At 40.2% G+C, this 17,238-nt stretch overlaps 2 protein-coding genes across 5 annotated transcripts in view; both read left to right on the top strand.

The window, feature by feature from the left end:
• Positions 1-17,238, top strand: part of LOC134794877 (multidrug resistance protein homolog 49-like) — a 167,357-nt gene that overhangs the window by 45,755 nt on the left and 104,364 nt on the right. The gene's annotated exons all lie outside the window — the stretch shown is intronic.
• LOC134794916 (uncharacterized) lies at positions 20-8,180 on the top strand. Of its 4 annotated transcripts, XM_063766769.1 has the most exons (9): positions 28-159; positions 1,707-1,775; positions 2,454-2,498; positions 3,151-3,400; positions 4,059-4,222; positions 4,862-4,960; positions 5,918-6,097; positions 6,644-6,862; positions 7,659-8,180. In XM_063766769.1, exons 1-9 carry the CDS (start codon positions 97-99, stop codon positions 7,800-7,802), a joined length of 1,233 nt encoding a protein of 410 aa, XP_063622839.1. In that variant the 5' UTR covers positions 28-96; the 3' UTR covers positions 7,803-8,180. The 4 variants fall into 4 exon arrangements, with proteins under 4 accessions (XP_063622840.1, XP_063622841.1, XP_063622839.1 ...); XM_063766770.1 differs by lacking the exon at positions 1,707-1,775 and having other exon boundaries at positions 20-159; XM_063766771.1 differs by lacking the exon at positions 5,918-6,097 and having other exon boundaries at positions 27-159.

Raw genomic sequence — 17,238 nt, 5'->3', positions numbered from 1 at the left:
TAAAATGAATGACATTAAATTGACACTTTCATAACACTTCAAACAGTTTATTTTATAGTTTATTGCAAATTAATTTAAATCTAAATTTCAGATAAAATGTTAGGTAGGTTCAGCAAACAGTTTCATAACAAGTTCAAAGATTTAGTAAAATATGTTTTGGTGAGTATAAAGTTATATTTGTATGTATATACTTTATTACCATCGGAAACACACAGTAAATCAGCAGATCAATTTAGTTTAGTTGGTCATGCGGCTAGAGAAGAGACAAGCCCTATAAATGGATGGTGAGAACGAACAGACCTAAAGTAGGAAAGTACCTATTATTGTAATTGCGTCAGTCAGTCGGTGTGTCCACTTGACGGATTACCAAATAATACATTTCATTTATAATTTGCTACTTGCAAAATATAATTTTTATGTAGATAAATAAATTGTTTAGATATTAAGGATTGCAATAAGTCCAAATTTGTGCAGCAATGAAGGTTTATATTGAAATTTCGTCATGTGCATGGACGAAAACTAGAGCCGGACGAAAACTAGCGCAATGACCCTACCTAGGCTTAGTTATTATTACAATACAAAGTCCATTGAATTATTATTAGTATTATTACTATAGAGAAGCTATAACAATCAATGAAATTGTCGGAGTCGCAACCTGTACCACGCGACCAAAACGCAAGCGCTGTAAAATTCATGGCGCTTACGTGCTGGCCACGACATTGCGCGACTGGCTTCCAACCATAGGTTGGAAGCGAGACACGCGATCGGACCTTTTGTTCCCACCTATGGTTGTCGCCTTAGCCGAAGCCAGTCGCGCAATGTCGTGGCCAGGCGTCGGCGTTTAGGTCGCGAGACTCACGCCCCGCTTCTATGGTTCATGGCGCAAAATACTGGTTCTCTGTGCCAGTTCTATGCGTTAATAATTATAGTGCAATTCTCACCATCCCCCATGATGAGAATCTCGTGAAGGCCGAGAAGGACAAGTCCAGCAAGTACCTAGACTTAGCTCACGAGATTACCGCCATGTGGGATGTTGACTCGACGATCATTGTTCCGATAGTTGTGTCAGCGAACGGTCTCATAGCGAAGAGTCTCGACCAACACCTAGAGAGACTCTCGCTGGGTGGTTGGAAAAAGGGTCAGATGCAGAAGGCGGTAATTTTGGACACGGCGCGTATAGTACGTTGGTTCCTCACTCTGCGGCCCTGACCACCGGCAGCTTGGGCCAAGCCCCGCTGCCGGCGGCAATCTAGGTTAGGTTTTTTATAATGTGTTTATATGTTTTTTATTGTTTTGTAAGTGTTTTTATATTTTACTTTTATATTCATATTATAAATAACCTAACTTAAGAGGAGAAATAAATAAGGAGAATAATAATAGTGCAATTACAAAGTCAGTATGATTCTCTACCTATTCTCCACTGACTAATGAACTTGAAAATACTAGAAACAATCGCGTTTATTTTATTCTTTTTTACGACTAGAAATCGTTCCCGACGCGCTCGCCTCGTGTCCAGCGCTTCATGGAGCTGATATCCGTATATCTAGCCAGCCCTGGCCATCAACCTTGTCCCCGTAAAGCCATCAATCAACCAAGAGCCATAGACGATCCGAACATCGTATCGCCGCTCAGCCGGTTGTGTGTTGAGGCCTGGGACTTATAGAAAAATATAGGTATTTATTTCTTATTTTGTTTATTTTTTGCAGAAAGAAAAATGTATAAGTAATATAGGTGCGTATTTTAATACGCGTTTGTTAAGTGGCCTTGAGACACAGGTTGGTAAAAATGTATCTTCTTACTTAAATGATAGTTCGATACGACCAATGTGTCATTTGAGTAGGTACCTACAAACACAGTAGGTATGATTGGCTAATAGTCTGTATCTTTAGGTACAGTCAGCAGCAGAAGTTGCTAAGCGGGCGAGATGTTCACAATTACCTTGACACGCTCTTATTCGCTTAATAATAAAGTCGCGTCAAGATCATTGTGAACACCTGACCCGCTTAGCAACTTCTGCTGCTGACTGTACCTATTCAAATAAAAGTAAACAAACAATTTGTACTTTTTCGGGTACTTAGTTAAAACATTTATTGGTTAACCAACCAAATACAAAACTACCTGGATCAGTCACTGAACAACCGTATCAACCCTGACTTTAACCTACATTATTTGTTCGTGTAATGTTTTCATCTATCCTCAACTGGCTTAAGGAGCCATTTGAGGGTAGATTTTGTTTACTTTTATTTAAATACCTAAAGATACACACTATAGTAAATTGGTCACTCGTCACTCGAACGATTGTTATAGTATCTGGTATATAAAAACAGCATAGTTATAACTAATACGGGTGTTGAGTACGAGTAGATTATTTTGATACCTGTTTTACCTACAGAATGTGCTATTTGTTTACTCAATACAATTTCTCATTTTTAACTGAAATTGATTTGTTACAGAAACCGATCCGACAATATGCTGCTGAAGCCACGATACCGATTTCAGTATGTAAAGTTTCATATCTTTCGAAACAATAAAACCGATGTCTATACAAAATCGCGTTTCTCAATATTCATACTATTGGCACAGAATAATTAATAGTACTACCGTACAGAAAGGAAACTTCCTACAAAAACGAAGTTTGACAGCGGTTCAGGGTCGAATCATGCTGTCCGTTTCTAATATATGGCACTATCCCTTTCGGCTATTTAGGGTTGTCAAAAATCAAGTGATTATCTTATCTGTGGTCGTGCACGCAAAAGGAAGTCAAGTGGTGCCAACCCTAATAATTGCTCGGAGCAATACTGAGCCGAGCGGAGCCGAGTTTGACCGAAGTCAGGAGTTTCGCACCCCTGCTATTGGTAGAATATTAGTACGAGTATAAGCAGATGGCGTCACTAACGCAGCGCAGCAGGTCTCATCAGTTCCATCCATTTTGTTCGCCGTTTAGGCCTTTGGTTAATATAGGTAGGTAACTTAACTCCCGATCAATAGATGGCGCTGAATCAGAGGAACGCGACTGCACATAAAACTACATCTAACATAAATTAATCTATTATAGGTAAAGGTAGCTTAAGGCGCGTTTCTGATAGTTCTGGTTAAGCATTGATCGCTATTATTCGTAGATATTCTACTAGACTTCAAAAATTATTACAGCCCCCAGAAGTCCATTGTTTCGACGCAAGCAAAATTCCAACCGAAGTTAAAATCACAAAGGCAGAAGCTCTAGAATTATACGAGAACATGGTCCTCATACGGCGCATGGAGACTGAGATAGCCAGTCTGTACAAAGAAAAGAAGGTGTATGGGTTCTGCCATCTGTATGTGGGCACGGAGGCAGTGGGTACCGGCATAGTCTCGAATATGAAACCGGTTGATAATCTTATTACTTCGTACAGATGCCATGGTAAGTCAATAATATCGACTTTTTCAACGATTCTTAAAAAGTCGATAGACAAAGTTTTCTATGAATTTCCATGTCGATAGCGCTAGGTCAGGGTTCAAACTTGAGAAGATCGAAATGCAGTGGCAATCGCCAGTTTTAGGATTCTGAAAGAGCCGCAAACGTTTTTGACTTGGTAAAGTTACTGAGTGACTTGATGGAGAGCTGCAATTCTATACTATTAGAAGTATTAGAACAAATTAAATTATTTTCAGAATTTTTTTTTTATTTTAAGTAGAAACACTACCATATAAATTATAAACTGAAATAAATGACATATACTAAGAAAAAGTGACCAAGACCTCCAGTGCGCAGTGCCCCAGACTGGGTGCTTTTCTTAGTATATGACATTTATTTCAGCTGCAATTCTATTTCCAAAGAGCCGCAGTTTGCCGACTCAGGGGTCGGGCTATAGGGTACATGTCGCACACGGTGCAGTAGGTACAATCGTCTCTCAAGATATTCTGGGTTGGGATAGTCTGGCATCAGTAAAGTAATTGCTTAGGACAGAATTGTGTACCAACAGGTATCGGTATAGCAGTGAAATATTGTAAAAAATGGTTTAGCTAGTTTTAGTTATTTTTTACGCAATTTATTCTTAAGTATCAACGTTGCATTACAGCTTTCGCCATGATGTTCCAAAACAGGCAGAAGAAGAACGGACCGTATACCGTGATGTCAGAGCTTGCGGGCAAAGCCGACGGAATATCGGCCGGCAAGGGAGGTTCCATGCATATCTACGTGCCGCCATACTTCTATGGCGGCCAGGGAATAGTGGGCGGACAGGTACTGTCGCCATCAGATATACCGGAGCGGCCAAGGTGTTCACAATATCTGAACAAGCACTCTAACGCCTTGACAATAGAGGCGTGCTCAGATATTGGACGACGAAAATATGTGAGACATACCTACCAAAAGTCTCCTTTACATTTCGTCCCTAAATAAATACTCAAAATGTGGTACGGACATTTGACATTACCTAAAATTTCGTTGTCTCGTCATCAAAATTCTGTCTGGGTCGACTAGTTGTTGGTAGGTACCTATTCTTCCCCAAAATCTGGGCTAAACTGTTTTCCAAATTCCGGCCGGCTAGTCGAAGTTAGAGATCTTTATTTGAATACCAGTATATTACATACATATGGATCCTGGAAAGGGTGTAGCAAAACTTGTTGTTCACACAACATCTTACTAATAGCCCAAGACTGCCAGACCTACGTCTTAGTATAAGTCATCAAAAGCGCCTCCATGAATACCTATATAACATACAAGGTGTAACAAAAATAGTCGCGTTTTCTTCTACTTTTTCTTGATCTATACTATATAATCCTTAGCAATCCATTTTTTATCAAATCCAAGATCGCAATTTTTTATGCCAGGCTGAAACTTTTTTTGGAAGAATTATGGGTGCGTTTGTCTTGTCTCTAGGTACCACTCGGCATCGGACTGGGTTTTGGCCATATGTATACCGATGACGGGGGCGTAGCCTTCGCCCTGTACGGCGACGGGGCCTCCAATCAAGGACAGGTGAACCTGAATACTCTTCAGCCTCATAAAATAAAGAGCATTATTCGAGCCAAAGTGTTCCTGACTGTTAATGAATCCATGCAATTTTGCAGCTTGCTGTACATTTACAGGCCCGGATTAAGAGCTCAAGGGCCCCTAGGCACTTGGTATGGCACTTAGAATTTAGGGAGCCCCCTTATTCCCATCTCAAAACCTTTGCTAGGTTGCCTGTGGGACCCTAACCTTTCGGATTTCTCCCTAGGCCCACAAGGCCTCCGGCCCTGTACATTTATGGTAGGTACATTAATTGCGTTAGTGCATGGCTTTCATTTCATGACACTACAAATGGCAGCTATAAGTATGTCAGCTATGTGACACATTATTTATATCATAGTTGAAATGCCACATAAAATCACGATTTGGGTCCACAATACTTCACATTACTACTGCCACGATGTCGACGAATTATTTCTTTATAAACTTGTCAAAAAAACTATGCGTCTTATCATAGAGAAATATAAGACGTAAGGAAAGATTTATTTAGGAAAGAGTGGTAACTCCATACATCAGTTTTCTTACCAATACGCGAGTTGTTTCGTAGTCGACATCTAGCGTCAAGTAGTGGTAATAGTTTATCAGTACTGCTACTTGACACCAGATGTCACAAGTGAAGTGTCGCTATTGACGAAAAATTTAGGTACTATACTAAAACAATTTATCTACAACTAATATTACAAACAGAAGGAGTAGTCAGTTGAAAATAGAGTTCCGGTTAATCCGGTTATAATATTACCTGAAAATTGTTGAGCATTAGACTTTTCGCTGGTTGCGACATCTATTGTCAACTAGCAGTACTGATAAATTCCGCTACTTGACGCTAGATGTCGACTACGAAATAACTTTTTGGTAAGAAAACTGATGTCATGGATGCCACTCTTTCTTTACTTGTATCTATTTCTCTATGGTGTTATCCATCAGGTATACGAGTCGTTTAATATGGCGGCGCTACTCAAACTACCAGTTGTATTCATATGCGAGAACAACTTGTATGGCATGGGCACCGCGGCCAAGAGGTCTTCATCCAGTCTGGAGTACTACAAGGCTGGCAGGGTCATCCCCGGGATCAAGGCCGATGGCATGGACGTGATCACTACCAGGGTATTATGACCTCTGACCAGTTCATTCTAGCCCCTTAGATCCCTCTTAGAGCTATGTGGGAATAATCTATACGGCATGGGCACCGCGGCCAAGAGGTCTTCATCCAGCTAGCTTTCATACATTATGCTGGTATGATGTTGAAATTTCTTATGGTAGAGTCAATTTTTTTTTCGAGATTTCGGGGCTAAGTCCCATAGTAAAAATTGCTCAGTATGACCACAGAATAAGTAATAGTATTATAATACAGAACGGCCACGGACCGCCCCGCCCCGACTCGCATTAGATACCCCCCGCGACTGGCCGCGACATGAATCTGGCGAACTTCTTCTGGCGTCCTCTCAGTAAAGCGACTTAGCCACACATACACAATGACGCGTGTACAGAACTACAGACGTGCCGCGCACACATATAAACGCAAATGATTTTTGATGTATGGAGTGTACATTAACGGGTTTGAGTAATTGCTTTACGTCCAGTTACATACTGTAGGTATATTTAAAGTACATCGCTGTGTAGCTGTGACACCGCTTTATTATTTATTTCCAGGAGATAGCCAAGGTAGCGAGCGACTACAGCCGCGCCGGCAACGGCCCAATACTCCTCCAATTCGAATGTTACCGCTACTACGGACACTCCATGTCGGATCCGGGCACGAGTTACAGAACGCGCGAGGAGGTGCAACAGGTCCGGCAGTCTAGGGACCCCTTAAACCATCTCAAGGACACGCTCACGGACACACAACTCGCAACTGATGAAGAGATTGAGGTATAGATGTTTTAATAGCCTTAAGAAATACAGGGTTCACTTCACTGTTCCCGTGAATGCGACGTTTCAATTTAATATTAAGGCGCAGGGGGACAATTTAGACTGCGGGGTAATTCAAAGTAATCGTCCATGCATCGTGTTAATGTTAGTGAAAGTGGTAATCTTCCATGTTTTACATTATTACCTAGAGTCACACACAACACACTTTTTCGCTATCTGGACATATACGACACTCTATAGTTCATCATCATCATCATCATCATCAGGCTATATTAGTCCACTGCTGGACATAGCCCTCCCCTAAAGAGCGCCAAAGCGCCCTGTCTTCAGCTTGCCGCATCCAGCATCTGCCTGCAGTCTTTCGCAGATCGTCATCCCACATCCCACCTGGTCGGAGGGCGTCCTACACTACGTTTGCCGAGTCGCGATCTCCACTCAAGAACACGTTTACCCCAGCGGTTGTCGGTTCTTCTTGAGATATGGCCAGCCCACTGCCACTTCAGCTTGCTAATTCTTTGAGCTATGTCGGTAACTTTGGTTCTCTGTCGGATGTATTCGTTACGAATCCTATCCTTCAGAGAAACCCCGAGCACAGCTCACACTCTATAGTTAATAATGTAAAACATGTAAGATATTTCGATTAGTTTAAATACCCCGCAGTCTAAATTGCCCCCCTGCACCTTAATATTACTAAGCGACGTAATGGTCATAGAATTTAATAGATATGTAATTCATGAGAGCTGATGTGTATAGTGCCTCCAATCCCTGATAACTTTATTTCTCCATTTCTCTCCAGGAAATTAACAAGAAAGCGAAGAAACTATGTGCAGAAGCAAAGAAAGCTGCCGAAACGGCCCCCGTTCCAGACGTAAAAGAGCTATACACAGATCTCTATGTGAAATATCTCGAGGAACCAAGAAGAAGAACATGTGTTGGGTGACTTATACATAAAATACTTATAAAATTTTCGGAGATGTAGTCCAGTCAATATTTATATGAAAACTTTTAAAAATTGGTCGTTGGCAATGTACCATCACGCTCCGCGATTGTTGCGCCATTTAGGGTCCTAGCTAAATTGCTTGTTCGATATTTGCGCTATGGAATGTCCAATTTAGCTAGGACCCTAAATTACTTAACATTTCCATGTCACCACATGAGTTCAGTCACCGACTGAACCTCTCAAAATTTACTGTAACATGAATTGTATTTTTCATATTTATGGTTTGAAAGTGGATATTTTTTGACGTATATTTTTATATGGTGTATATGAGTATGGTGTTTTTTTTTGATGTTTTGTAAATAAATTATTCAATGTTAACTTTTTTAATATGTAAAGATTCTTCAAGTGGCATTCAGTCCAATTGGTAAAAATGTCTTCATAGTGCGTCTACACTGTAATTTCAGACAGGGTGGTGAGATAGCGCAAACGTTTCCTTGTCAAACGTAGCTAAGGGTGGTATTCCACGTGTCCAATGTCATTGCGTCTCACTCTCTCATTAAGCAAAATGTGAGACACAACACACATTGGACAAAGAAATTGGATAGGTGGAATACCAATACCACCCTAATTTAGAACTAGATCTTGTGAAGTAATTTTTACTAATTGAGAATAATAATAGGCGGAGCGCCGGAGTGGAAGGGTTGTGTCACCAAACACAGTATATAGGTTAACAGATGTAATGTTCCCCAGCTTGTACACAATCTCCCCAATACTTGCTATTCTATCATTATATATAATTATTCTACGTGACAGAAGAGGAAATCCCTTATCTTGTGGAGGCGCAAGATCTACATTAAATGTGCTGATCACTCAATATGCACAGACGTGCCAATATGAGTGTCTGCCTATCGCATACTTTCAATCTTAACCCTTTTCCAGGCCGCACCAATCTACAAGTTTTCCCAAAAAAAAATCCAAATATATTCCAATTAATCCAGCTTTGATGATCCATTTGAATACAAGTCACATTTCCCGAAAATGCAATCTAGTTTGAACCTTAAATCGGAATGCTAAAGTTGAAATTCTGTTGGCGCGTATGTGGTCGATAAATCGTACTATGTTTGGAAAAGGGTTAAAGTAACCTTGAACTTTTTCAATAACTGTCCGAGTTAGGGTCTCCCCAGATATATCGACGCGCATTCGGCAAAATCCGATAGGAAACAGCTTTATGTCCGCGCAATAAGCGCGAAAAAGCCGTCGACACGTCGGCAGGTGCCGGCCGAACAACGACTTTTTCGCTCTTATTGCGTAGACATAAAGCTTTTTCCTATCGGGTTTTGCCGATTCCGCGTCGACATATTTGGGGGAACCCTTAAGTGATAGACATATAAAGCTACAGTCACCAGCAATAATATGTTACGCATCGAAGGCCGCAAAAAAATCTGACACGATATTATTAGCAGCGCAATAAGAGCGCGTCTGGTTTTTTTTTGCGGCCTTCGATGTGTACAGTCACCTGCAATAATATGTTACTCTTCGAAGGCCGCAAAAATACTGTGAGCGGCTCTTATGGCTCAAAATAATGAGATCGTATCAGATATTTTTGCTGCATTCGTTGTGTAACATATTGGTATACACCCACTTGCCATGATTTCATTTGCCATAATAGTCAACAGCCATTATATTGTTTCCCGTAATTACATATGCAATACTTATTGTTTACTATATTAGTCACGTGCCAGAAACTTTGTTTCCCATAAAATCAATTTCAATAATATCATTTGTCATCATCATTGTAAGCCATAATTATCACTAGCCATAATATAATTTTTTTTACAGAAACCAAATGCTACTAGAAAAATGGGTTAGGTTAGGTTTGAACTGCGACCCTTACAGAAAAGTAATGCTACTGGAAAAGTGGGTTAGGTTAGGTTTGAACTGCGACCCTTACAGAAAAGAAATGCTACTGGAAAAGTGGGTTAGGTTAGGTTTGAACTGCGACCCTTACAGAAAAGAAATGCTACTGGAAAAGTGGGTTAGCTTAGGTTTGAACTGCGACCCTTACAGAAAAGAAATGCTATCAGAAAAGTGAGTTAGGTTAGGTTTGAATTGCGACCCTTACAGAAATCAAATGCTACTAGAAAAATGGGTTAAGTTAGGTTTGAACTGCGACCCTTACAGAAAAGAAATACTACTGGAAAAGTGGGTTAGGTGAGGTTAAATATTCTATTAAATAATATTATTACAATTAATAATATGGACAACAACACGTATGGCACTCGTACTTTCTGGAATCTAATAATCGGGTAAACAAAGAGTATGTCACATCATTTTTATGGTAATTAAAACCAAAATATTACTTTGCTAATCCGCGAAAAGATAACGTGCTAGTCAATCAGTGCTAACCCGTTATACTTACTTGCGTATTTTTACATGCAATTAATATTCCCACCCTCCCACCGCAAAAATAAATACGCAAATAAATATAACAAACCACCACCAAAAGAATAAACCTCGACACGTGTTTCGCCTCTCTACGAGGCATCCTCAGGAGTTGTTGACGGTCTGACGCCCGGCAACGGAATGACCTGTCTAGAATGGTCGGCCATATTTATACCTTGACCACTCCCCCTACCGTGCAAGTGTGAGTGAGATGGAAAAATTCGTAATAACGGCGATGACGCAACATTCAATTGTTCGTTAAGAATCATGCCCCTATTGTTGTACCTAATTATTTCCAGTTGTTCCAGAACACCCAAACGCAATCCCTTTTCGCAAACATGTAAAATATCAAAAGAATGATTCTCAGATAAAGTGTGACCTGTATCTAATAAGTGCTTTGCAAAATTGGACTTCTCTGGATGGTTATGTCTATATGACGCAACATGCTCTTTATACCTAGTAGTGAAACTACGGCCCGTTTGCCCCACATACACTTTATTGCAATCGTCACAGGTAAGCTTATAAACTCCAGACTTTTTCCCATTCTCGATCTTATCTTTGCCATTGCAAAGCTTCGAGTGCAAAGTATTATTTGTCTTAAAGGCCACAGGAATGTCGTTAGACTTCAAAATTTTGTAAATTGCATCAGACAACTTGCCAACATAAGTTATGCTCGCTTTATATTTCTTAATCGGTTCAGAGGATCGTGCCGCATACAACATAGTGTTGACCATACTATTCCGCTTTTTCCTGATGATACCACCCACAACAGACTTATCGTAACCATTCGAAACTGCTAAGTGATAAATATTATTTAATTCAATCTGATAGTGTTCATCAGAAAGAGGCACAGTCAACATTCTATGCACATAACAATGAAAAGCAGCCAACTTATGCTGCCACGGATGCGTGGAAGAAGCCGGGATAACTGTATCGGTATGTGTAGGCTTACGGTAAATTTTGAACTGATGCCTGTTGTTTACTTTAGTGATTGTTAAATCTAGAAAATTCAATGAGTTGTCTTGCTCTAGTTCCTTTTTAAACTTAATTTTTGGATGCTTACCATTAAGTTCATTAAGAACGAGAAATCGGTTTATTATCGTTTTATTCAAAAGCTTATTTCACATATTGCTAAAACTAATGATATTTTGCAGAAATCCACTTAATTGACTAGATTTTATCATCCTACTATGAGATGCCCACATTTATAAAAACAAGTAAAACGCCAAAATAAGACGTATTCAATATTTCTAGATAAAACTTTTATTATAAATGCGCCGTTGAGTGAAATAATATAACTTTAACTGGTCCATAAGTTGCATAATCTCGAATTCGATATTCTGGACCAGAAGGCGAGATACTTTGCTTCTGAACTTGCACACCAGATGTATACTACCCAGCTTAACAAATTGCATAGGTTAACAGAGTCGAGTTCTGGTTCATTTTTAAGGAGAAGGGATGTGCAAGTAACAACTCACCATGTTTTCCATCCTCGAGTCAAGAATTTAACTAATGTGGAGTTCTCAGAAAATGAAATTGGGCTTTTAGATAAAGGTTTGAAGTATAATTTCCAGACAAAAATTACTCATAGAACATTAGAAAATTTGGCAGTGGATTCTGAGGTTGCAATAGTGCGGGGCCGTGGTGATGTAGATACAAAGACCATGGTGGCTAATGTTATCAAGAGTACTAGTCCAGCACAGAGTGCGTGTGTTGATTCTGATGTTTTGCTGCTAAGATCTATACAACAGAAAGTGCAAGACAGTGATTTGGTGGTTTCAAAGGCAGATAAAGGCAACTGCATTGTGATTATGGAGAAGGGACAGTATAATCAGAAAGTACTAGACCTTATTCAAGGTGACGGATTTTCGAGATTGCAAAGAGACCCAACTCCAGGGTTCCAGAAAGATCTTAGACAAGCAGTTAAGAATTCTTCATTTGTTTTTGAAACCGAACATCAGAAGAGTATGGTTGTGCCTATGAATCCACGAGCTCCTATTCTTTATGGACTTCCCAAAATTCATAAGGATAATATCCCAGTTCGTCCAGTGGTCTCATATTTGGGTGCGCCAACTTATAATCTGGCAAAAAGGTTGAATTCCATTATAAGAGACAAGTCCCAGTTCCAGCCGAAATATTGCTTGAAAAATAGCTTGCAGTTAATAGAAAAGATCCAGGACATTAACATACCAGATAATGCTGTTCTTCTTTCATTGGATGTAGACAGTTTGTTTACAAATGTGCATATGGAGAGACTTTGGAGATTATTAAGGGTCTTTTTGAAAGGCAACGTTTACATCCAGGGGAAGTAGATGAATTGATAGATCTAACAGCGATTTGTATGAAACAAAATTATTTCAGATTTGGGGGACAGTATTATTTGCAAAGTGATGGTTTGGCTATGGATTCACCACTAAGTCCTTTGACGGCTGATATTTTTATGGACCATTTTGAGAACCAGCATATTGTGGGCAACAATATATTATACTATTTTAGATACGTGGATGATTTGATTATTTGTTGGACGGGTAGTATGGGCCTGCTGGATGCATTTATTGCTGAAATTAATGGTAAGCATCCAAAAATTAAGTTTAAAAAGGAACTAGAGCAAGACAACTCATTGAATTTTCTAGATTTAACAATCACTAAAGTAAACAACAGGCATCAGTTCAAAATTTACCGTAAGCCTACACATACCGATACAGTTATCCCGGCTTCTTCCACGCATCCGTGGCAGCATAAGTTGGCTGCTTTTCATTGTTATGTGCATAGAATGTTGACTGTGCCTCTTTCTGATGAACACTATCAGATTGAATTAAATAATATTTATCACTTAGCAGTTTCGAATGGTTACGATAAGTCTGTTGTGGGTGGTATCATCAGGAAAAAGCGGAATAGTATGGTCAACACTATGTTGTATGCGGCACGATCCTCTGAACCGATTAAGAAATATAAAGCGAGCATAACTTATGTTGGCAAGTTGTCTGATGCAATTTACAAAATTTTGAAGTCTAACGACATTCCTGTGGCCTTTAAGACAAATAATACTTTGCACTCGAAGCTTTGCAATGGCAAAGATAAGATCGAGAATGGGAAAAAGTCTGGAGTTTATAAGCTTACCTGTGACGATTGCAATAAAGTGTATGTGGGGCAAACGGGCCGTAGTTTCACTACTAGGTATAAAGAGCATGTTGCGTCATATAGACATAACCATCCAGAGAAGTCCAATTTTGCAAAGCACTTATTAGATACAGGTCACACTTTATCTGAGAATCATTCTTTTGATATTTTACATGTTTGCGAAAAGGGATTGCGTTTGGGTGTTCTGGAACAACTGGAAATAATTAGGTACAACAATAGGGGCATGATTCTTAACGAACAATTGAATGTTGCGTCATCGCCGTTATTACGAATTTTTCCATCTCACTCACACTTGCACGGTAGGGGGAGTGGTCAAGGTATAAATATGGCCGACCATTCTAGACAGGTCATTCCGTTGCCGGGCGTCAGACCGTCAACAACTCCTGAGGATGCCTCGTAGAGAGGCGAAACACGTGTCGAGGTTTATTCTTTTGGTGGTGGTTTGTTATATTTATTTGCGTATTTATTTTTGCGGTGGGAGGGTGGGAATATTAATTGCATGTAAAAATACGCAAGTAAGTATAACGGGTTAGCACTGATTGACTAGCACGTTATCTTTTCGCGGATTAGCAAAGTAATATTTTGGTTTTAATTAGTATGGATTTCCGCAAAGTAACGCCTGATTCTATTCACTATTTTTATGGTAAACAAACAATTCGGGAAATGAAATTCGGGCAAATAAAATTCGGGCATATGAGTATTATGTTATATAATGTTCGGACAAACAATAGACAACCGTACTTAATTACTGTTGATACGGAATGGAGATAAAAAGAAACGAACGTAAAAGTTAGAAACATCTTTATTTAACTTATTAAACTAATATAAAATAAATACAAAATGTATCTAAGGTAAATAAAATCAACCTTTTGACTTTATTGAAAATTCATTAGAGTTAGACCAAGAAAAGTCTGCAGCGATTTTGATAGCCCTCTCAGTGCAAGTGTTATTTTAAACGTCAAACTTCTATGAAATCATGACGTATAAATAACATTTACACTGCGTGTGCTATCAAAATCGCTGCAGACTTTTCTTGGTATAACTCTATTACATTTCCTTTATTCTCCTGACATTGACATTGGGTTTTATGCTAGTAATTTCTGTTCTGTCTAAGACACAGACAGGCGACAGAGAGGTGTGGAAGAGAAAGACATGCTGCGCCGACCCCAAGTGAATGGGACAAGGGCAAGAGAATGATGAATTTCTGTTCTGTCTAAGGCTGGTATTTTCATCTATCCTATTTCTTAGTCCAATGGTTATTTGCATCTCGCATTTTGCTTAATGAGAGGGTGAGACGCAATGACATTGGACAAAGAAATTGGACAGGTGTATTCCACCTTAGGCGGAGAGTTTAATTTTAATGAAAGGTCCTTGATTAGGATCAAAACTAGGCCGAATGGGATAAGAGTTGATACTTAAGAGCGCTATTACATTTCGGCGTTGAGCGAGTTTAGGTATTTTACGCGCTGCGGCAGGCCGTGCGAGCTCAGTATGCCGATCCCTTCTACCACACTCGCACTACAATGATGGATTAAACATTCTTGATCCTTCGCGAAGCATATTGAAATCAACCATAACAACACTAACTGTACTTAACTTTTAAAGTTCTAAAACTGTTATTTGGTAAGTACGAAAATACTAAATGCAGTGCAAATGTACATAGGGGCTGTTCATAAATTACGTCATCTATTTTTGACGATTTTTGACCCCCCCCCCCCCCCACCCCTCAAATCATCCAAAAATCAAGCTTCGGATGAATCTGTTTCCTCCTACGTCATGTTACCATCATCCGATGTCCAGACCCCCCCCCCCCCACTCCTCCCATTTGAAACGACGTAATTTATGAATAGCCCCATACTCGTACTTATGAAGGTATATTACTCGAAAGAAATTATAGGTACCTACTCGCTTATTTACATGTTTCGTCATTGCATTTGGTACCTATAGGTTGTAAAGTTTGTATCAAGAGGGTTTAAAAACGAACTGGTACTGAGGATCTGATGATGATTAAGGTGGTCACGGATACCAATCAACCATGTAGTAACATGATTAGGCTCGTTTGATTCGTCTCAACAAGATCTTTGACACTGAAGATACACAGGGTCTGATGATGGAGCTAGAAGGTGGCCACGGGTACCAGTCTATCATGTAACTAAACAACTTCGTGTTTGGGCTCGTTTGATTCGTCTCAACAAGATCTTTGACACTAGGTGATACTCAGAGTCTGATGATGGAGCTGGAAGGTGGTCACCGGTACCAATCAATCATGCAACTAAACCACTTCGTGTTTAGGCTCGTTTTATTCGTTTCAACAAGATCTTTGACACAAGATAGTACTCAGGGTCTGATGTTGGAGCCGGAAGGTGGTCACCGGTACCAATCAACCATGCAACTAAACCACTTCGTATTTAGGCACGTTTTATTCATCTCAACAAGATCTTTGACACAAGGTAGTACTCAGGGTCTGATGATGGAGCGCGAAGGTGGCGACGGGTACCTGTCTATCATCATCAGCTCCATCATCAGACCCTGAGTACTAACTTGTGTCAAAGATCTTGTTGCGACGAATCGAACGAAGCCAAACACGAAGTGGTTTAGTTGCATGGTTGATTGGTACCGGTCACCACCTTCCGGATCCATCATCAGACCCTCAGTACTACCTTGTGTCAAAGATCTTGTTGCGACAAATCAAACGAGCCCAAACACGAAGTGGTTCAGTTACATGGTAGAATGGTACCCGTGGCCACCTTCCGGCTCCAACATCAGACCCTGAGTACTATCTTGTGTCAAAGATCTTATAGAAACGAATAAAACGAGCCTAAACACGAAGTGGTTTAGTGGCATGGTTGATTGGTACCGGTGACCACCTGCCGGCTCCATCATCAGACCCTGAGTACTATCTTGTGTCAAAGATCTTGTTGAGACGAATCAAACGAGCCTAAACACGAAGTAGTTTAGTTGCATGGTTGATTGGTACCGGTGACCACCTTCCGGCTCCATCATCAGACCCTGAGTATTATCTTGTGCCAAAGATCTTGTTGAGACGAATCAAACGAGCCCAAACACGAAGTGGTTTAGTTGCATGGTTGATTGGTACCGGTGACCACCTTCCGGCTCCATCATCAGACCCTGAGTACTATCTTAAGTCAAAGATCTTGTTGAGACGAATAAAACGAGCCTAAACACGAAGTGGTTTAGTTGCATTGTTGATTGGTACTGGTGACCACCTTCCGGCTCCATCATCAGACCCTGAGTACTATCTTAAGTCAAAGATCTTGTTGAGCCGAATCAAACGAGCCCAAACACGAAGTGGTTTAGTTGCATGGTTGATTGGTACCGGTGACCACCTTCCGGCTCCATCATCAGACCCTGAGTACTATCTTAAGTCAAAGATCTTGTTGAGACGAATAAAACGAGCCTAAACACGAAGTGGTTTAGTTGCATTGTTGATTGGTACTGGTGACCACCTTCCGGCTCCATCATCAGACCCTGAGTACTATCTTAAGTCAAAGATCTTGTTGAGCCGAATCAAACGAGCCCAAACACGAAGTGGTTTAGTTGCATGGTTGATTGGTACCGGTGACCACCTTCCGGCTCCATCATCAGACCCTGAGTACTATCTTGTGTCAAAGATCTTGTTGAGATGAATAAAACGAGCCTAAACACGAAGTGGTTTAGTTGCATGGTTGATTGGTACCGGTGACCACCTTCCGGCTCCATCATCAGACCCTGAGTACCCACTATCTTGAGTCAAATAAATACATATAGAATGTCAGGTCGTTTCAAATATTTTTAATCCTGTCCGGTAGTTTATTAAACTGTACCATTATAAATTATAATACTATAAAAACAG

The sequence above is a fragment of the Cydia splendana genome, chromosome 11 (assembly GCF_910591565.1).
Source record: "Cydia splendana chromosome 11, ilCydSple1.2, whole genome shotgun sequence".
In the NCBI taxonomy this organism is placed as follows: domain Eukaryota; kingdom Metazoa; phylum Arthropoda; class Insecta; order Lepidoptera; family Tortricidae; genus Cydia; species Cydia splendana.
This window is presented reverse-complemented; position numbering and strand designations above follow the sequence as displayed.